Consider the following 22,527-nt stretch of genomic DNA (forward strand, 5'->3'; position numbering starts at 1 on the left):
TTCACCAGCTCTGCAATTTTAATGGGCTTACCGGCTGATGTAAGAAACGTTCTGCTTCTCCAAATAGGGCAATAATCATGGGATATTCCCCATGCACAACTTGAATCTGTGTAACTGTTAGCGACTTTATCTGCAGCAGCTCTACACGCTTCAGTGAGTGCCTTCAACTCTGCCTCCTGCACCATCATGTGAGGAGCGAGTGGTTCAGCTCGGATTACCTCATGTGAGGATACTACTGCATATCCAATGTAGAGTCGCCCATTCTGGTGGTATCTGGAGCCATCTACAAAAATAAAAAACCTCAAAATATGCATTAGGAACAGGTTTTTTTCTTCCCACGAACATATGTAAAACCCACTGTCTCCTGACTCATCAGTTCCTATGCAGTCATGTTCGTGCGTCATGTCAACGTCATGTCATGTTCTCTTTCCCACCTGCCAATGCTGTCACCAATTCCCCCTTTTCTGAATCCACAGGCAGATGAGTGGCTGGATTCAGAACATTACGTCTTTTGAGGGTGACATATTCAGGAATTAGTATTAGAGCACATTCAAGTCTGATCTGTCTGATCTGCCTATCCATGGGAGGCCCGGGTACAGGTATTTTGGTTGAACTTGTACGAGTATGGCATTAATGTCACGTGGGGAACAAATTGTCAAAAAGAAAAAGTCAGTGTGATCTCACATGCCTTTCAGTAATGCAGCAGCTCTTACAGCATGTACACATGTAGAAGACCCTCTAATCATGGGGTCTAATTGTGCTAAGTAGTAAGCTATCGGTCTCTGTTTCTCTCCATGTTGTAGTGTCAGTACTGCGGTAGCATGTCCACCCTGCTCTGTGCAAAATATGAAAAATGGCTGATCATAGTTTGGAATGTCTGACACAATGAGCAGCTTGAGAGAGTGGAAGAAATCAATTGCTTCTTGAGTGAGATTGTAGGGGTCTGATGGCAAACAGTCATAGAGTGGGTGCATCATTTATGAAGCAGACCTTATCCAAGGCCTACAGTAGGTCACCAAACCTAGAAAAGTGCGTAGATGCTGGTGTGACCTGGGTAAATGGAGATTTGTATTGCCTGTTTTCTGTCTTCAGTCAGGTGTCTTTTACCTTCAGCAATACAATGTCCTAAAAATGTCACCTTTTGTTTGCAATCACGTGAGACTCTGCAACCCTTTTCTGCCAAAAAAAAAAACACAGCAAGGAAACTGTAGCTTCCGGACATCTGGTCCGGGCAGCAGAGCAAGAGGTCATCCATGTACTGTAATAGTACAATCTGTGGATGAGGTGGTTGCCACTGCTCAAGAATCCCTACCATCGCTGTTGAATAGATGGTTGGGGAGTTCTTTCCCCCTTTGTGGGAGGACCGTCCTACAGTATTGTTTACCTTCGTGAGTGAAAGACAAAAGATACTGACAGTCAGAGTGCAGTGGTACAGAGAAGAATGCATTTGCCAAATCAATAACTGTGAAACATTTGGATGTCGCTGGGATTTGTGACCGTACGGTGTGTGTATTAGGGACAGTTGAGGTCACACTCACTGTAACATCATTAATAGCTCGTTAGTCATGAACCATTCTGTAAGTGTCAGGGGAACCCTTGGGTCATTTTTTTTTTCTTAATGGGGTACAAAGGGGTGTTGCAGGGGGAATATCTCTGCACTAGAACCCCTGCCTTAACATACTCTTTAATATTCCTGCTCAGGGCCATTGATTTGACTAGACTTAAGGGGTATTGCCTTAACCAAAGAGGAGTGATTACTTCTCTTGATTTATCATGACAGGGGGAATGGGCAGCCGACCCATATCAGATTTTCCCCTTGCCCAAGCGGTGTCTGGTACCTGACTCTTTTCCCTGTCCTCAGACATTCTGGTGTCAGGTGTTACTTTCACTACTCTTGCCATATACACCATTTCTGCAATATTACACAAGTGTTTATATAAGTCACACATTAATGTCCAAATATTTATACCCATATTTGATTGGGTAGAGTACCCCTTAAAAAAAACTAAATTTGATTCACAAAATGTTACCAAAAGAAAATTATATATATATATAATTACGAAAGATACTGAGTCATAAAACGGGGGAGCACAATGCCATAGGCCACAGCAAAGCACAAGCTTATTCTAAGAAAGTAGCAGCCCTATATAAATCCATAACTAACAGTTCCAAATACAAAAAGAAGGGATTTGAAAAATACCAAATATCAATGCCAGTTGCTTGCGATAAGGTATAAGAACTGGAAAAAGACAAATAAACAGTGACTATGGTTTGAGCCAATATAATGAATGGCTAAAAAACTATATATCATATGAAGACAACCTAGAAATACACAGTAACTATACCATCTTTGTGTGAGGAAACTACTAAAACTGGCAAATGAATGGAATTAAGTGTAACTATAATAGGGCATGATTTACCTGTGGTATAATGTGCACGTCAGAACAAAAAACAGCTACGACAGACTCAATTTTCCACAATTCTAGCCTGTAGCCTGTACGACTTGAGCGTCTCAACACAGCAGGCGCGAAGACGTCATCATTTCATGCCTTCCATGGTGCCTCCGAGTTCAAAGCAAAAACCATAACAGCATGTCAGGGAAAAGGGGGCAAGGTGATCAATGTTCATTCCCTTGTAGGAGAAGCATGTGGGCCACCATTATGGGGATCTGTGGAGGCCATCCAGAAGTATGACTCAATTATTTAAAGGAAAACAGTTTAATTTCTGTGCATCAGGGAAACTGAACACAATCCCCCACCTCCTCCCATCCACATTCTCTACAGTCAGTTGGGGGGATCAGCCTTTTAGGGGACCCTACTAAAAAACAGAAATGTTCTTAAGCAGACAACCCTGTTTAATAAATGACCAGTGTACCATAGAAACATAGACGAGAAAGAAAGATGATACATATTTTTTAAATCCTTATGAGTATCACGATTAAACAATTTTTTTGTATTTAAGTGCAAATAAAGAATGCGGAGCCAATTCTCAGGGAGTTAAGGAAGATAGGTTTAATTTCAAGAGTATCTAGTGTGCAAATATGATACAAAACAATTTCTATGACTGCATAATAATGGATAGAAATCACTTGTCTTTAAACAGCTTGTACATTTTTATGATACATAAGAACGGTCACTTTTTTCGTCGTCGTCGTCCTGCTAAGTATTTTCTTTCAAAAGGCTAAAAATGGCATAAAATAGTAAAAAATTCAGACACACCTGCCATTCCCACCACAGTCTCTGTATTTTCTGCTCCAGTAGTGTCATCCCCGCACAGACATGTGATCATGCTGTAAGCAATTTTCGGTAGGAGCGAGTAACCACTGCGGCCAAAGATTAGTTGCAGTGGTCATCTTTCTGTGCAAGGAAATGGTCAGGTAAGTACTGATTTTTTATTATATTTTATCATTTTAAGATGTTCACATTTTTTTTTACTTAACTGTACAACCCTGTTAAATTGTTTATAAAAATTGTATTGTCTTGCATAATACTGGCAGTAGGAACACTTCAAGGGGTTGTCCATGTTTGGAGAATATTTTTTCTTTTAGTTAAATGCATGCATTTTTCGGCTAAAAAATATTTTTGTAATTTGTTTTCATTATAAATGTGTATGTTAGTGATGAGCGAGTATACTCGTTACTCGAGATTTCCCGAGCACGCTCGGGTGTCCTCCGAGTATTTGTAAGTGCTCGGAGTTTTAGTTTTCATCGCCGCAGCTGAATGATTTACATAACCACAGACCACATGAAAGTTTAATGTGCAGGGAAGCAAAGATGAAGTACAAGTAAAACAGTGCAAAATTTTTAAGGACACCAAATTGAAAACATAATTTTTAGCCCAAAATACATGCAATTAAAGAGTAACAGTTTTTTTTTTATAAATCAATAGCACACGTGAAAGTAAATCACTTTTAGAATTTATTCTACTATATCCTGAAATGATCAAATTTCTCAATTCACAGGTAAATTCTGTCTTCAGCGAATACAGATTTTCCCATTAGTGAGATCAGAGATGACAGTTAGTGCTCATAAAGTTCTAGGAAAGTAGTGTTTCAGGAGAACTTGCAGAAAATTGACTCTCTGCCACTAGCCTTTCCATTCTTCCCCAGTTCTTCTCCATAGCGTTTTAAAAGCACCAATTGCCATCTCATATCTCCGTAATAGAATAATCTGTCTTCAATGAATACAGCTTTTACTCGTGAATTGAGTGAAAGCTCATCCAGGGTGGAGAAAGAAGCAGATCCCTCTGATAAGATATTTTACAAAGTTACTTATTTCCATGTGTACTATTGATTTATGAAATAAAAATTAAAATGACTTTTACTCTATAAGTAGCCAAATGAAATTGTCCACAAAAGTGGACAACCCCTTTAATGAAATATCCAGTTTGGTATAACAAATGAAGTAGCAGCATTCAACATGCTCGATTAATGTACCCATAGTATCAGCATGTATCATATAGAAAAACAAGTTAATCATCAATATGTGACATAAGTTTTCATTAACATAAAAAAATATTTATTGTAAAATCAGATGATCAAATGTTTTATTTACTTTTTAAATGATTAGACATTACCACCAACATTGCATCAACCCGTCATATCCATGATAGAGTTCGCGCTGGGCGAGGATGACGCCTATCACCTGCCATTGTCCTCCACGAGAGTGTGATGGAATCCACATGCCGGCATATGGAGAACAGGGAATGTCTGGTATTCCTCCCATCGTGTATTTATTACATAAGTGAAGAGATGCTGAACAATGAAGGGTTCGCCCGTCTCTGTGCTATCTGATTTTCTGCAGTTCTTGTCTCAGCCATGAAGGAAGAGGTTGACCCAGTCTGTGTAAAAGTTTTGATAATTCCACATTGTGATCTTGGTAATAGCTTGACAAGAAGGTTCTGCACTGAAAGGAAATAATATATACTTATTAGATATTATCAAATATACATTAAAGGGGATGTCCGGTGAAAAGAAGTCTAGGTGATGGCGTATTGATAGTGGATCACACCGATCGGCAGAACGGGGCACTTCTATCCCTGCTAGAACGGAATGGCGGTGTGCATGCTCAACCACTGCTTCACTCACTCCCTATGGAGTGCAACACTTGGCTTTTTCCAGCATGTCCGTCGGTAATGAATGGAGTAGAGATTGGTCATGCACACTGCCTCTCCGTTTTAATAGGGTTTCAGTACAACTCTGGAAATAGACTGACTGAACAATACCCTGATATTTTGGGTATGCAAATTACATGTACTCCTGTGTCTACATAGTGACAGACTACATATACACAATTTGTGTGACCCCTTAACTCCAAATATATGGTATATTTAGAAGTATGGAATTAGTGTTGGCAGCTAAGGCTACTTTCACACTAGCGTTAACTGCAATCTATCACAATGCGTCGTTTTGCAGAAAAAACGCATCCTGCAAAAGTGCTTGCAGAATGCGTTTTTCCCCATAGACTTGTATTGACGACGCATTGCGACGGATTGCCACGGACCATCGGGAGCAAAAAACGCTACATGTAACGTTTTTTGCTCCTGACGGACCGCTTTTTCCGACCGCGCATGCGCGGCCGGAACTCCGCCCCCACCTCCCCGCACCTCACAATGGGGCAGCGGATGCGCCGGAGAAATGCATCCGCTGCCTCCGTTGTGCAGTGCGTTAAACGCTAGCGTCGGAATCTCTGCCCGACGCATTGCGACGGGGAGATTCCGACGCTAGTGTTAAAGTAGTCTAAATGGCACATATCATATGTTAATAATTGATTCCTCATCATGCACATGAGATAGCTGTCACCTGAGTGTCCATTTGGCCACCGTCTATTTCTACTGGCTCTACCAAAGACATGCATGATCATCATGGCTGAGCGTGCATGTTTGCTTCAGTTTGGAGGGGGAAATAAGCAGCTACCAGACACATCTTTGTCCCAATATCTGACTTACTTTGAAGACCTCCACATACAAGAATTTTTCAGCTAATTTCAATGGCTCTGCTGACATTTCTATCATTTATGGCAGTTTAACCTCAGTCCACAGAGAAACCAAATATTCATCACACAAAGCAGCTTTCAGCAGTATCAATATACAGTACTCAACAAAACCTATATGAACCTACTCCAAAAAAAGTAACAGGTTCTCTTGAAAACAAATCTGTCACTAGATTTTTGCTATCCCATCTGAGAGCAGCATAATGTAGAGGCAGAGACCCTGATTATAGTAATATATCAAGTACTAAGTTGTTTGATGCAGTTTTGATAAAACCTACCAGTTTTCATAATGTTTTATTTTGTATAACCCCACCCACACCACTGATTGGCAGCTTACTGTTAACACTGTGCATAGGCAGAAAACTGTCAATCAGTGGTGGGGCTAGGATTACATAGAGCTCTTGAATATGGAGGTCTACTTGACAGTAGATTGACTAGTCTTCTAGTAATAATCTCCTGCTGATAAAAAAGTGATTATATCAAAGCTACAACAAGCAGTCCATTAAGTGACAGATCAGTGGAATTAGGGTATCTGCCTTAACATCACGCTGGTCTCAGATTACATGCCAAAAACTTGGTGACAGGTTCCCTTTAACGTAAAAAAAATACATTTACTTACTAGTTTGGCAAGATCTGCTGTGAACCTGAAAGTGTAATATATTCAAAAGATGCCGAATTTTGCCAAAATGGATAATTCTTTGCGTTTTTTAATCCCAGCCCCCTCATTTCAGAAATCCACATTACTTCTGCAAATGACAGTACCTTGTAAAGAGCACATCACTTTGGATAGCAGCCAGTAATTGTTAGCTGGGAGATTTCAGACATTTTATCTACTTTTCTAGATTTTGCATCCCCTTATAATGAGTATACGAGGAGCAGCTCTAATTATTATAATGTGTAAATTAAGCAGATGATTAACTTTAGAAATCAGAATCATAAACCAAAAGCTCAATCATTTCATGCTAAAGATCAACGTTTCATTTAATAAAAATGGAAACTACCAGTAACATTAGTAGCGTGCAGGGAGAACACATTTTTTTTTTATTGCAGAACACTTCATTAAAAATTTAGTCTACTCAAATTACCTAAAGGCTTGTGTAAGTCAGGTAATTGCCATGACAGCATTATACATAACACATGGATATAATTATAGAAATGTCTAGATTTTCAACACCCATGGAGAAAGTAACACGAAACAAGACCATTATTGTAACACCACGCTGCTAAGAAAGTTGTTCAGTTTCTTGCTAATTATGTAAATTATGATGAAATGTCACCTACTGAATTATTGGTCCACTCGGAAATAGATTGTTCTGCATACAATAGTTGTACTATCATAGTACTTCTTTGACGGTTAACTATATGTTAACAGATGGGTACTCTTTTTTAGAGATGAGCGAACCTCATCATTCTGATGTTTGTCGAACATATCCGGACCCTATTGAATTCAATGGGAGGCAAAACCAAACGCATAGACGCTTCGTCAGGGGGGCCAAAATGCTACTAAAACAGCTCAAATTAGGGGAAGATACCAGGAAAAGCAGCATCAATTTACCCGGGGTACAAATAGTATGACTGCGCAGCATGGATACATGGGACAGGGCTTGGACCAGCATTTCTTAAGTATTGATGAGTGATAGGTGTATGCCTGGTGCTCTGAGAGGTCTGGCAAAACAGATAAAGGAGATTCAACTTGGAGTCCAAACATTTCCAAAAATTAGGGGCAGACACCAAGGAAAAGTGGCATCAATTGACCCAGAGTAGAAATTTGATAATGGCACAGCAGCAGTCAGCCATGGGCCATACATGAGGTATCAGGGTCTGGGCCAGCATTTACTGATTTGAATTGAAGTTTCAATGAGGACCTGGTGGTTAAGGGAGCAGTGTCCTTCTTAGCTGGGAACACTGATACCTCATGCAACACCTCCATTTTTTTTTTTATACGGCCACACTCAGATGGCACAAACATCAGTGTCAGTACTTTTGGCAGAAAAATGTAAGAAAAGTAACACGGGTAGTTGACTGATCAATTGACCCATAGTAAAACCTTTTATAATGGCACGGAAGTAGTCAGCCATGGCCCATGCATGAGGTATCAGGGTCTGGGCCAGTATTTAGAGCTTTGAATTTAAGTTTAAATTAAGACGAGGTGGGTGAGGGACCAATGTAAAAACTGCTGTACTGGGAGCCCTGATATCTTATGCAACAGCTCAAACTGCTTTTCTTCTCAACCACACTCAGGTGCCACAAATATCAGCTTCATATCTACTTTTGTTAGAAACATTTAAGGATAGTAACACAAGTAGCTAACTGAAAGTAAGTGCAAGCCTGCCGTCTGGGAGACCTACTGGTATAGGCAACACACATAAAGGAGACCCAACGTGAAGTCCAATCATTTAAAAAAAAATATTGATACACACATTACTAAAGTGGCATCGATTTTCCTCAGAGTAGAAATAGTATAATGGGGTTCTGACACCCCTTCCAAAAGAGGCAAACCAAAAGATGGAGACCCAACTTAGAGTCTTCACATTTCCAAAAATTATTGCCACACACCAATCAAATGGCACCAATTTCCCCAGAGTAGAAATAGTATATTGGGGCTCTGACATTACTTCCACTACAGAAAAAACACCAGATGGAGACCCAACTTGCAGTCTCTGCATTTCAAAAAATAGTTTGTAACATCAACAGCAGTAGCAACAGCAGGCACAGAAGCCATGACAAAGGTGTCATAGGCTGCAATAACCTGAGATCAATGCAGAACACTAAAAAGACATCACTGCCCAGTGTGCCCCGTCTGAGATAAAAGTCATTGCCAAATCCATGACATGTTCATCTTGATGAAAGTTAGGTGGTCTATACTTTCAGGGGACAGCCAGATGCCCTTATCCATCAGGACAACACCAGCAGCGCTGAAGACACATTATGGGAGAAAGCAGGCTGCTGGGCATGGCAAAACCTCAAAGGCGTGACAGGTGTGCTCAGGCCACTCTTCCATTTTCGAAGACCAAAAAGAAAAAGGTTCCAAACTCAACGTAATGGCATTGATATTGCGCTCCAGATACTCCTGCACCATCCTCTCCAGTCTTTCACAACGTGTCAGACTTGTTTTCTGTTCTGCTGGTGCTCAGGCTGATCTAACAAATGTGTGAAATGACTCACAGAAATTGCTTCTGACACTTACACTGCTTCTGCCGCTGCTAATGTTTTTGTGTTGACGACTCAACTTTCCCGGGGTTGGAAGTCTATAACTGCGATGCATACGATGTGTCTCACTGATGTCTTGGGGAAAACCACTCTTAAGATTGTCTTCAAGAGTGTTTCGATACTCCAGCATGAACATATCTCTTTCCAGAGGAAGAAGCACTTAGCAAAATTAACTCTTGTACCGTGGATCTAACAGAGTGGCAACCCACTAGTCAGCACTATTTCTAACCCTAAGAATATGGGCATTATTTTGCAGATAGTGCAGCATGAAGTGCTCATGTTTCAATCACTGCCATGAGGTACAAGTCCATAGTGTGTTGTTGGCTGAGCAACACTCAAGCTTGCTTACTTCGTAAGCGCGCCCATCACCTCTTCCTCCTCGACCTCTTCCATTTGTTCCTCAGATCCTGCACCTTCACTAACAGTTTGTCTAGAACTGTGAACTCCCTCAATCGCTGCAATCCACCCTCGCATGGCACCTGCCTGTGTGTTGACAGTCCGGAACTTAGAGATATTGTTATACCTTTTGCATCCTCCTCTGCTTCAACCTCTTCCTCTAAGACCACCACCTCCTCCTGCAGCCTATTCAAAGTGTGCTCCAATATATAGATGACCGGACTAGTAATGCTGATTATGGCATATTGTGCGTTCATCACCTTGTCCTTCTCAATTTGTTCCTCGGCTCCTGCATCTTCACTAACAGTTTGTCGGGTACCATGTGCCACCTTGATTTTTGTAAGCCACCATCTCATGGCATCCGCCTATATGACGACAGTCCAGAAATTTGAGATATTGTTATCCCTTCCGCATCCTACTCTGCTTCCAACTCTTTCTCTGGGACCACCACCTCCTCTCACAGTCCTTCTTCTGTGTCCATTTGGCAAGCATGATATTCACCACATGCGTACTGCATTGGCCCAGGTATGCAAAAGAACATTTTGCACTATGGCCCACTGCTGCTACCACAGTCGCTGCAGCATGTGCAGAGTGGAATTCCACTGTGTCGGCACATCGCATATCAAACAATTAACTGGTAGGCTGAAACACCTCTGTGGCGATGCAAGTCAAAGCCCTGCGGGGTGCGAACAGCAAAAGTGAGCACTCAGTGACCGTGCTTTCTGCAGCAGCACATCCAGATCAGGATAGTGGTGGAGAAACTGCTGAACCACCAGGTTATGGATGTGATCCATGCAAGGCACTTGTGTAAGATTGCCCTGGCGTAGGGCCGCCACCAGTTTCACACAGTTATCACACATGGCCTTCCCTGGATACAGCCTTTACTCAAACTCCGTCTGGATAGCTGTCCAAAACTCTTGAGTTGTGTGACTGTTATCACCAAGGCATATTAATTTAAATACTGCCTGATTTTGGTTAGCCCTCACTGCGCAGTATGGAGGTGGAGGGGATTCTCTCTGCACTGTTGGAACATGTGTCTCATTAAGGTGGAGTCCCTAGAAGAGGTGGGGAGGCATAAGCAGTGGAGGAAGTGTTAGATACAGAGGTTTGTCCCAGAAGCCTTGGGGATTCCTGGGGCAGCCCCTTGCCCTCTAGCCCTCACAGCCAGCAAAGTCACCCAGTGCCCAGTAAGCGAGATGTAATACCCTTGGCTATGTTTGCTCGTCCAAGTGTCAGTGGTGAAAAGCACTCTGGCAGACATAGATTTTTTCAAGAAACAGGTGATGTTGTCTGTGACTTGGTGTAGTGCAGGCACAGCTTTCTTAGACAAGTAATGGCAATTGGGCAACTGGTACTGGGGGCCTGCGACGGCCATTAGCTTTTGCAAACTGTCTGTATCCACAGCACAGAAAATAAACATTTCTGTGGCCAACAGATTGGGGAAGGTGGAGTTCAAGCTCTTAGCTTTGGCATGTGCAGGAGGAAACATTATTTTATGTGACTACTAGAGTTGAGCGACCTTGACCTTTTTAGAGTCGAGCCGGGTTTCGCGAAACCCGACTATCTCAAAAGTCGGGTCGAGTGAAATCGGCCGATTATGACGTAAAGTCGGGATCGACCGAAACACGAAACCCAATGCAAGTCAATGGGGCAGCATAGTCGGCAGTGAGTGGGGGCCAGGAAAACACCTAGAGTGCCCATTTTAATGTCAAAACCATCCATTCTTCTTAATGAAGCTTGTCAAGCGTAATTTACCTTATAATAATTGGAAGGCATTTGAAATTGGGGGTCATTTGGCTAAAGTTGTGGTGGGTAGGGCTGGTTCAAGTAATTAGTGGGCCCAGGAAATCTGGACCACGTCACGGCAGTGGAGCAGGGAGAGGTAAGTATTTCAACTTTGCAAGAGCTGTGAACCTGAGCAAGCAGGGGGGGCCCACTCGTTGGCATTGGCACTGGCACAGGGCCCCTCAAAGTACAGCGGTGTGTTTGCACGGCGGGGGTGCCTCCCACCGGCAGCAACACTTTTGCGTATTATGAGAGGTCCTGTGCCAGTGACGTCGCCAACTAGTATTCCTCCCCCCACCTGATGAAGGAACCTGCACTTTCATCTGCACCTTCCTCTTTGTCCCCGTGTAAGGTGGTATGGTATGCGGGAAGAGCAACCTGACTTTCAGCAGGGTCACAATGTTGTTGTGTAGCGTGCACGGGGAATGTTGCGTTATGGGTCAATGTACCAGCAGACTCATCTATCACTGGCTGGGCAATGGGCAGGATGAGGAGGAAACACAGATATAGGCCCAAAGAATAAAGTTGGCTAAATGCAGTTCAAAATTGGTAACACAGGAATAACCAGGGGGCATTGCAGTGGAGGACAACTGGAATGAGAGGCTGACACAGAGAGTAGGCCCAAATCAGTAAATAGTCGAAATGCAGTTCAAAATTGGCAACCGTAGTAAACAGGCGGCACAGCTTTGTTCAGTGGAGGAGAACAGCAAGGAGTGGCAGACACCGATAGTAGGCCCCAACCCAACTAGTAGGCCAAATGCAGTCTAACATTAACAACTACTTAACGAGCGCCTGAAAACGGAATTTCAGGACAGGAAACCAGGAGAACAGCAAGGAGCGGCAGACACTGTTAGTAGGCCCCAAACCAACTAGTACGCCAAATGCAGTTGTTCCATTTAAACACAATTTAACGAGAGCCTGAAGATAGAAGCTCAGGAAAGGCAACCTGGAGAACACCTTGGAGTGGAACACACCATCTCTCTCCACCCCATACCCATTTTGTAGGCCTAATGCAGTGTAGTTTTCTACAACTACTAAACGAGAGTCGGAAGACCGAAGCAATGGCAAGGAAACCTGGGGAACACCTTGGAGTGTAACACACCATCTCTCTCCACCCGATACCCATTTTGTAGGCCTAATGCAGTGTAGTTTTCTACAACTACTAAACGAGAGTCGGAAGATCGAAGCAATGGCGAGGAAACCTGGAGAACACCTTGGAGTGTAACACACCATCTGTCTCCACCCCATAGCCAATTTGGAGGCCTAATGCAGTGTAGTTTCCAACAACTACTAAACGAGAGCATTAAGATCGAAGCTCTGGAAAGGCAACCTGGAGAACACCTTGGAGTGTAACACACCATCTCTCTCCACCCGATACCCATTTTGTAGGCCTAATGCAGTGTAGTTTTCTACAACTACTGAACGAGAGTCGGAAGACCGAAGCAATGGCAAGGAAACCTGGGGAACACCTTGGAGTGTAACACACCATCTCTCTCCACCCCATACCCAATTTGTAGGCCTAATGCAGCCTACTTTCTGACAACTACTAAACGAGAGCATGAAGATCGAAGCTCAGGAAAGGCAACCTGGGGAACACCTTGGAGTGCAACACACCCTCTCTCTACACCACGGAAGGGCTGATTCTTAGTAAGGAAGGCTGTCGGAAAGAAGCAGGGCGCGTCCGAGGGTGATTATATTCTTATTAGGTATATACTCACCCTCGGACGCGCCCTGCTTCTTTATTTGTAATGAATGTTTATTTGCAATGTGGTTTTGACTTACTCTATTTTTTTGGTAAATAATGATTTTATTATTTTCATTGTTTTGCATCTTCTTGGCAATAATATAAAGAAGACGCGACAGGACAACACTCGGTGGATGCCATATCTGTGTTTTAAATTGAAAAAAACTTTAAGTTAACTACTTGCAGGAGAAAGTTATTGTAGCTGGTGGCCATTTTTAGTACTGTACCAGATTTTTGTTGTATGTGTTTGTTTTTAATGTTAAAATGTCTGCATTTGATATCTCTCCAGTATTTTCTTTTTTATAAGCAAAATACTTATTTTTATATTTTCTGATGTTGGTTCAAGGGGTACACGGGCAGCAGTAGACAGGTCAGTAGAGGCCTAGTGGAAGGAGGGACCGCAGACAGGCTTCGAAGGCCTAACATAATAAATTGGGCTGGCTGTAGGCAATTTAAAATTTGTTCCAGGGGAACACGGGCAGCAGTGGCCTGGTCTGTGTAGTAGTAGTGGAAAGAACGGGCCGCAGACAGGCTTCGAAGGCCTAACATAACAAAAATTGGGATGTAGGCAATTTACAATTGGTTCCAGGGGAACACGGACAGCAGTAGACAGGTCAGTGGAGGCCTAGTGGAAGGAGGGACCACAGACAGGCTTCGAAGGCCTAACATAATAAATTGGGCTTGCTGTCGGCAATTTTAAATTGGTTCCAGGGGAACACGGGCGGCAGTAGCCAGGTCAGTGTAGTAGTAGTGGAAAGAACGGGCCGCAGACAGGCTTCGAAGGCCTAACATAACAAAAATTGGGTTGTAGGCAATTTAAAATTGGTTCCAGGGGAACACGGGCAGCAGTAGACAGGTCAGTGGAGGCCTAGTGGAAGGAGGGACCGCAGACAGGCTTCGAAGCCCTAACATAATAAATTGGGCTTGCTGTCGGCAATTTTAAATTGGTTCCAGGGGAACACGGGCGGCAGTAGCCAGGTCAGTGTAGTAGTAGTGGAAAGAACGGGCCGCAGACAGGCTTCGAAGGCCTAACATAACAAAAATTGGGCTGTAGGCAATTTAAAATTGGTTCCAGGGGAACACGGGCAGCAGTAGACAGGTCAGTGGAGGCCTAGTGGAAGGAGGGACCGCAGACAGGCTTCGAAGCCCTAACATAATAAATTGGGCTGGCTGTAGGCAATTTAAAATTGGTTCCAGGGGAACACGGGCAGCAGTGGCCTGGTCAGTGTAGTAGTAGTGGAAAGAACGGGCCGCAGACAGGCTTCGAAGGCCTAACATAACAAAAATTGGGCTGTAGGCAATTTAAAATTGGTTCCAGGGGAACACGGGCAGCAGTAGACAGGTCAGTGGAGGCCTAGTGGAAGGAGTGACCGCAGACAGGCTTCGAAGGCCTAACATAAGAAAAATGTCAATACAATGGTATTGACAGTGCCAGGCATTGAAGGATGTCAGCGCATAGACTAAACATTGGTGGAGCTGTGAGAGAAAATTTTGCAAGTGGTAGAGCACTGTTTGAGCTGGGGGGGGGACTGTCTTGTGGCCGGCGGTACAGGCCCAGGGCCCCTCATATTACAACGGTGTGTCTGACGTTGGGTGCGCACCACCACCGCCAGACACTTTATTGTACTATGAGGGACCTAGTGGCAGGGCCGTCGACCAAAAGCGGGCACACCCACCTCCTCAGACAAACAGTACTCTCACGGGTGCTGGCGCCAAGTGGCGATACCACGGCCCCGTGTGGGGACTTTGGCCGTTTAGGGAGGTGTTAACATGTCGGATGCTGGACAATCAGGTGCTGCAAATTACGAGATTGGAAAAGTCGTTCAGAATAGTCCACAGGCAAGACCTTTACATAGGAAAGCTAGGTGTCAGCCGGGCAAGGTGGGGCAAAAGATTTCGAAATCCAGTTGTGGTTCATTTTAATGAAGGTTAGATCATCTACATTTTGGGTAGCCAGATGAGTCCTTTTTTCTGTTAGTATTGAACCTGCAGCACTGAATACTCTTTCTGATAGGACACTAGCTGCCGGGCAAGCAAGCTCCTGCAATGCATATTCTGCCAATTCTGGCCAGGTGTCTAATTTTGATGCCCAGTAATCAAATGGGAATGACGGTTGAGGGAGAACGTCGATAAGGGATGAAAAATAGTTAGTAACCTTACTGGGCAAATGTTGTCTCCTGTCACTTTGAATTGATGCTGCAGTACCTGTCCTGTCTGCGGTCATAGCAAAATCACTCCACAACCTGGTCAGAAAACCCCTCTGGCCAACGCCACTTCTGATTTCTGCCCCTCTAACACCTCTGGTCTGCTGGCCCCTGCAGCTCGTGTTAGAACGATCACGGGCGCTGTGTGCAGGGAATGCCAGAAGCAAACGGTCAACAAGAGTTGATTGTTTGGTTGCTAATATTAGTTCCAAGTTCTCATGTGGCATTATATTTTGCAATTTGCCTTTATAGTGAGGATCAAGGAGGCAGGCCAACCAGTAATCGTCATCGTTCATCATTTTTGTTATGCGTGTGTCCCTTTTGAGGATACGTAAGGCATAATCCGCCATGTGGCCCAAAGTTCCAGTTCTCAAATCTGTGGTTGTGCTTGGTTGAGGGGCAGTTTCAGGCAAATCCACGTCACTTGTGTCCCTCCAAAAACCAGAACCCGGCCTTGCCGCGCCAACAATTTCCACTGGCCCCGGAAAAGCTTCCTCATTAAAAATATAATCATCCCCATCATCCTCCTCGTCCTCCTCCTCCTGTTCGCCCGCTACCTCGTCCTGTACACTGCCCTGGCCAGACAATGGCTGACTGTCATCAAGGCTTTCCTCTTCCTCAGCTGCAGACGCCTGATCCTTTATGTGCGTCAAACTTTGCATCAGCAGACGCATTAGGGGGATGCTCATGCTTATTATGGCGTTGTCTGCACTAACCAGCCGTGTGCATTCCTCAAAACACTGAAGGACTTGACACATGTCTTGAATCTTCGACCACTGCACACCTGACAACTCCATGTCTGCCATCCTACTGCCTGCCCGTGTATGTGTATCCTCCCACAAAAACATAACAGCCCGCCTCTGTTCACACAGTCTCTGAAGCATATGCAGTGTTGAGTTCCACCTTGTTGCAACGTCTATGATTAGGCGATGCTGGGGAAGGTTCAAAGAACGCTGATAGGTCTGCATACGGCTGGAGTGTACGGGCGAACGGCGGATATGTGAGCAAAGTCCACGCACTTTGAGGAGCAGGTCGGATAACCCCGGATAACTTTTCAGGAAGCACTGCACCACCAGGTTTAAGGTGTGAGCCAGGCAAGGAATGTGTTTCAGTTGGGAAAGGGAGATGGCAGCCATGAAATTCCTTCCGTTATCACTCACTACCTTGCCTGCCTCAAGATCTACAGTGCCCAGCCACGACTGCGTTTCTTTCTGCAAGAACTCGGACAGAACTTCAGCGGTGTGTCTGTTGTCGCCCAAACACTTCATAGCCAATACAGCCTGCTGACGTTTGCCAGTAGCTGCCCCATAATGGGAGACCTGGTGTGCAACAGTGGCAGCTGCGGATGGAGTGGTTGTGCGACTGCGGTCTGTGGACGAGGTCTCGCTTCTGCAGGAGGACGAGGAGGAGGAGGAGGGGGTGCGAATGGCTACAGCCAACTGTTTCCTAGACCGTGGGCTAGGCAGAACTGTCCCAAACTTGCTGTCCCCTGTGGACCCTGCATCCACCACATTTACCCAGTGTGCCGTGATGGACACGTAACTTCCCTGGCCATGCCTACTGGTCCATGCATCTGTTGTCAGGTGCACCTTTGTGCTCACAGATTGCCTGAGTACATGGACGATGCGCTCTTTAACATGCTGGTGGAGGGCTGGGATGGCTTTTCTGGAAAAAAAGTGTCGACTGGGTAGCTCGTAGCGTGGTACAGCGTAGTCCATCAGGGCTTTGAAAGCTTCGCTTTCAACTAACCGGTAGGGCATCATCTCTAACGAGATTAGTCTAGCTATGTGGGCGTTCAAACCCTGTGTACGCGGATGCGAGGCTAAGTACTTCCTTTTTCTAACCATAGTCTCATGTAGGGTGAGCTGGACTGGAGAGCTGGAGATCGTGGAACTAGCGGGGGTGCCGGTGGACATGGCAGACTGAGAGACGGTGGGAGATGGTATTGTTGCCGCCGGTGCCCTAGATGCAGTGTTTCCTACTACGAAACTGGTGATTCCCTGACCCTGACTGCTTTGGCCTGGCAAAGAAACCTGCACAGATACTGCAGGTGGTGCAGAAAATGGTGGCCCTACACTGCCGGAAGGGATGTTGCGTTGATGACTAGCTTCATTGGCCGAGGGTGCTACAACCTTAAGGGACGTTTGGTAGTTAGTCCAAGCTTGCAAATGCATGGTGGTTAAATGTCTATGCATGCAACTTGTATTGAGACTTTTCAGATTCTGCCCTCTGCTTAAGGTAGTTGAACATTTTTGACAGATGACTTTGCGCTGATCAATTGGATGTTGTTTAAAAAAATGCCAGACTGCACTCTTTCTAGCATCGGATACCTTTTCAGGCATTGCAGACTGAGCTTTAACCGGATGGCCACGCTGTCCTCCAACAGGTTTTGACTTTGCCACGCGTTTTTGGCAAGATACGGGCCCGGCAGATGGAACCTGTTGCGATGTTGATGCCTGCTGTGGCCCCTCCTCCTCCGCTTCAGAACTGCTGCCGCCTGCACCCTGTTCCCCCAATGGCTGCCAATCGGGGTCAAGAACTGGGTCATCTATTACCTCTTCTTGTAGCTCGTGTGCAACTTCGTCTGTGTCACCGTGTCGGTCGGTGGTATAGCGTTCGTGATGGGGCAACATAGTCTCATCAGGGTCTGATTCTTGATCAGCACCCTGCGAGGGCAATGTTGTGGTCTGAGTCAAAGGACCAGCATAGTAGTCTGGCTGTGGCTGTGCATCAGTGCACTCCATGTCAGATTCAACTTGTAATGGGCATGGACTGTTAACTGCTTCACTTTCTAAGCCAGGGACGGTATGTGTAAAGAGCTCCATGGAGTAACCCATTGTGTCGCCTGCTGCATTCTTCTCTGTTGTTGTTTTTGCTGAAGAGGACAAGGAAGCGACTTGTCCCTGACCGTGAACATCCACTAACGACGCGCTGCTTTTACTTTTACCAGTTTCACGAGAGGAGGCAAAAGAGCTAGAGGCTGAGTCAGCAAGATAAGCCAAAACTTGCTCTTGCTGCTCCGGCTTTAAAAGCGGTTTTCCTACTCCCAGAAAAGGGAGCGTTCGAGGCCTTGTGTAGCCAGACGACGAACCTGGCTCCACAGCTCCAGACTTAGGTGCAATATTTTTTTTCCCACGACCACCTGATGCTCCACCACTACCACTACCCTCATTACCAGCTGACAATGAACGCCCCCGGCCACGACCTCTTCCACCAGACTTCCTCATTGTTTTAAAAACGTAACCAAACTAACGGTATTTGTTGCTGTCACACAACTTACACGGTGAGCTATAACTTCAGTATGATTTAGCTACGCCTTTACAGGTGGGTGAGACCACAACGAAAATCAGGCACAATGTTACACACTCTGTTGTTGGTGGCAACAAATGAGAGAGATGCCACACACGCAGGACTGTCACTGAAGCACAAATGTAAATATTAATCTCCCACTGATTTGTTTGTTTTTTTTTAAAAGGGAGACTTTAGAAAAAAAAAATAATAAAAAAAAATGATTTTTTAAGGAAGAATTAATAAACCAAATAAAATGAAATGATTGTTTCAGGGAGAATTTAGAAAACAAATAAAACAAAAAATAGGCTTTCTAGGGCCCACTGAGTGAGAGATGACGCACACAGGAGTCAGGAGTGGCACTCAAGCCCAGAGGCCAATATTTATCTCCCACTGATTGATTTAGTGATTTTTTCAGGTAGATTTTGGAACCCAAATCAAGCAAAAAAAAAAATAGGCTTTCTATGGCCTACAATTGGAGAGAGAGAGAGAGATGGCACACCCAGGAGTCAAGACTGGCACACAAGCAGAAAGGGCAATATTAATCTCCCACTGATTTGATTTTTTTTCTTTTTTTTCAGGGAGACTTTAGAAAAAAATACAAAAAAATGATTTTTTCAGGAATAATTTAGAAACCAAATAAAATAAAATGATTTTTTCAGGGAGAATTTAGAAAACAAATAAAAAAAAATAGGCTTTGTAGGGCCCACTGAGTGAGAGAGGACGCACACAGGAGTCAGGAGTGGCACACAAGCCCAGAGGCCAATATTTATCTCCCACTGATTGATTTAGTGATTTTTTCAGGTAGATTTTGGAACCCAAATCAAGCAAAAAAAAAAATAGGCTTTCTATGGCCCACAATTGGAGAGAGAGAGAGAGATGGCACACCCAGGAGTCAAGACTGGCACACAAGCAGAAAGGGCAAAATTAATCTCCCACTGATTTGATTTTTTTTTTTTTTTCAGGGAGACTTTAGAAAAAAAAAATACAAAAAAAATGATTTTTTCAGGAATAATTTAGAAACCAAATAAAATAAAATGATTTTTTCAGGGAGAATTTAGAAAACAAATAAAACAAAAAATAGGCTTTCTAGGGCCCACTGAGTGAGAGATGACGCACACAGGAGTCAGGAGTGGCACACAAGCCCAGAGGCCAATATTTATCTCCCACTGATTGATTTAGTTATTTTTTCAGGTAGATTTTGGAACCCAAATCAAGCAAAAAAAAAAAAATAGGCTTTCTATGGCCCACAATTGGAGAGAGAGAGAGAGATGGCACACCCAGGAGTCAAGACTGGCACACAAGCAGAAAGGGCAATATTAATCTCCCACTGATTTGATTTTTTTTTTTTTTTCAGGGAGACTTTAGAAAAAAAAATACAAAAAAATGAATTTTTCAGGAAGAATTTAGAAACAAAATAAAATAAAATGATTGTTTCAGGGAGAATTTAGAAAACAAATAAAAAAAAATAGGCTTTGTAGGGCCCACTGAGTGAGAGAGGACGCACACAGGAGTCAGGAGTGGCACACAAGCCCAGAGGCCAATATTTATCTCCCACTGATTGATTTAGTGATTTTTTCAGGTAGATTTTGGAACCCAAATCAAGCAAAAAAATTAATAGGCTTTCTATGGCCCACAATTGGAGAGAGAGAGATGGCATACCCAGGAGTCAAGACTGGCACACAAGCAGAAAGGGCAATATTAATCTCCCACTGATTTGATTTTTTTTCAGGGATACTTTAGAAAAAAAAAATACAAAAAAAATGATTTTTTCAGGAATAATTTAGAAACCAAATAAAATAAAATGATTTTTTCAGGGAGAATTTAGAAAACAAATAAAACAAAAAATAGGCTTTGTAGGGCCCACTGAGTGAGAGATGACGCACACAGGAGTCAGGAGTGGCACACAAGCCCAGAGGCCAATATTTATCTCCCACTGATTGATTTAGTGATTTTTTCAGGTAGATTTTGGAACCCAAATCAAGCAAAAAAAAAATAGGCTTTCTATGGCCCACAATTGGAGAGAGAGAGAGAGATGGCACACCCAGGAGTCAAGACTGGCACACAAGCAGAAAGGGCAATATTAATCTCCCACTGATTTGATTTTTTTTTTTTTCAGGGAGACTTTAGAAAAAAAAAATACAAAAAAATGAATTTTTCAGGAAGAATTTAGAAACAAAATAAAATAAAATGATTGTTTCAGGGAGAATTTAGAAAACAAATAAAAAAAAATAGGCTTTGTAGGGCCCACTGAGTGAGAGAGGACGCACACAGGAGTCAGGAGTGGCACACAAGCCCAGAGGCCAATATTTATCTCCCACTGATTGATTTATTGATTTTTTCAGGTAGAATTTAGAACCCAAATCAACCAAAAAAATAAATAGGCTTTCTATGGCCCACTATTTGTGAGAGAGATGGCACGCTCAGGACTGGCACACAAGCCCAGAGGCCAATATTAATCTCCCACTTTTTTTTTTTTTTTCCAGGGAAAATTTATAAACCCAATAAAAAAAATAATAAATAGGCTTTCTATGGCCCACTATCTGAGAGAGAGAGATGGCACGCTTAGGACTGGCACACAAGCCCAAAGGCCAATATTAATCTCCCACTGATTGATTTATTGATTTTTTCAGGTAGAATTTAGAACCCAAATCAAGCAAAAAAATTAATAGGCTTTCTATGGCCCACTGAGTGAGAGATGGCACACACAGGAGTCAGGAGTGGCACACAAGCCCTGAGGCCAATATTTTTCTCCCACTAATTGATGTTGTGATTTTTTCAGGTAGATTTTGGAACCCAAATCAAGCAAAAAAATAAATAGGCTTTCTATGGCCCACTGAATGAGAGATGGCACACACAGGAGTAAGGAGTGGCACACAAGCCCTGAGGCCAATATTTTTCTCCCACTGATTGATGTAGTGATTTTTTCAGGTAGATTTTAGAACCCAAATCAAGCAAAAAAATAAATAGGCTTTCTATGGCCCACTGAGTGAGAGATGACACAGACAGGGATGGCACTCTAGCAGAAATGCCAATCTTAATCTCCCACAAAAAAAAAAAAAAAAAAAAAAAAAAAAGGAACTGTCCTTCAATTACTATCTCCCTGCAGTAATCTCAGCCAGGTATGGCAGGCAGCAATAAGGAGTGGACTGATGCACAAATTAAATAAAAAGTGTGGACAAACAAACAAGATAGCTGTGCAGAAAGGAAGGAACAAGAGGATTTGTGCTTTGAAAAAAGCAGTTGGTTTGCACAGCGGCGTACACACAGCAATGCAGCTATCAGGGAGCCTTCTAGGGCAGCCCAATGAGCTACAGCGCTGAGGAAAAAAAAAATGTAGCTTCCACTGTCCCTGCACACCGAAGGTGGTGTTGGGCTGTGGAAATCGCTACAGCACAAGCGGTTTGGTGGTTAATGGACCCTGCCTAACGCTATCCCTGCTTCTGACGAAGCGGCAGCAACCTCTCCCTAAGCTCAGATCAGCAGCAGTAAGATGGCGGTCGGCGGGAACGCCCCTTTATAGCCCCTGTGACGCCGCGGACAGCAAGCCAATCACTGCAATGCCCTTCTCTAAGATGGTGGGGACCAGGACCTATGTCATCACGCTGCCCACACTCTGCGTTTACCTTCATTGGCTGAGAAATGGCGCTTTTCGCGTCATTGAAACGCGACTTTGGCGCGAAAGTCGCGTACCGCATGGCCGACCCCGCACAGGGGTCGGATCGGGTTTCATGAAACCCGACTTTGCCAAAAGTCGGCGACTTTTGAAAATGAACGACCCGTTTCGCTCAACCCTAGTGACTACAACTGAGGGACCGAGGGCTGCCTGCTGTGCTGAGAGAGGGTGTTATTAGTACATTTATCCTAACCATTGGTGGCACTGCACTATATAAGTCAATGAAATGTTGCAG

The 22,527-nt window shown here is 43.9% G+C and overlaps 1 protein-coding gene across 2 annotated transcripts in view; it reads right to left on the reverse strand.

Moving 5' to 3' along the window:
• Positions 1-2,985: 2,985 nt before the first annotated feature.
• Positions 2,986-22,527, reverse strand: part of LOC138656666 (bifunctional heparan sulfate N-deacetylase/N-sulfotransferase 3-like) — an 857,911-nt gene continuing 838,369 nt past the window's right edge. For both annotated transcript variants that reach the window (XM_069743761.1, XM_069743762.1), the window contains one exon: positions 2,986-4,903. In XM_069743761.1, coding sequence (XP_069599862.1) covers positions 4,784-4,903 — 120 coding nt within the window. In that variant the 3' untranslated portion in view covers positions 2,986-4,783. The remainder of the gene's footprint in view (positions 4,904-22,527) is intronic.

This window comes from Ranitomeya imitator, chromosome 1 (assembly GCF_032444005.1).
Source record: "Ranitomeya imitator isolate aRanImi1 chromosome 1, aRanImi1.pri, whole genome shotgun sequence".
NCBI lineage: Eukaryota > Metazoa > Chordata > Amphibia > Anura > Dendrobatidae > Ranitomeya > Ranitomeya imitator.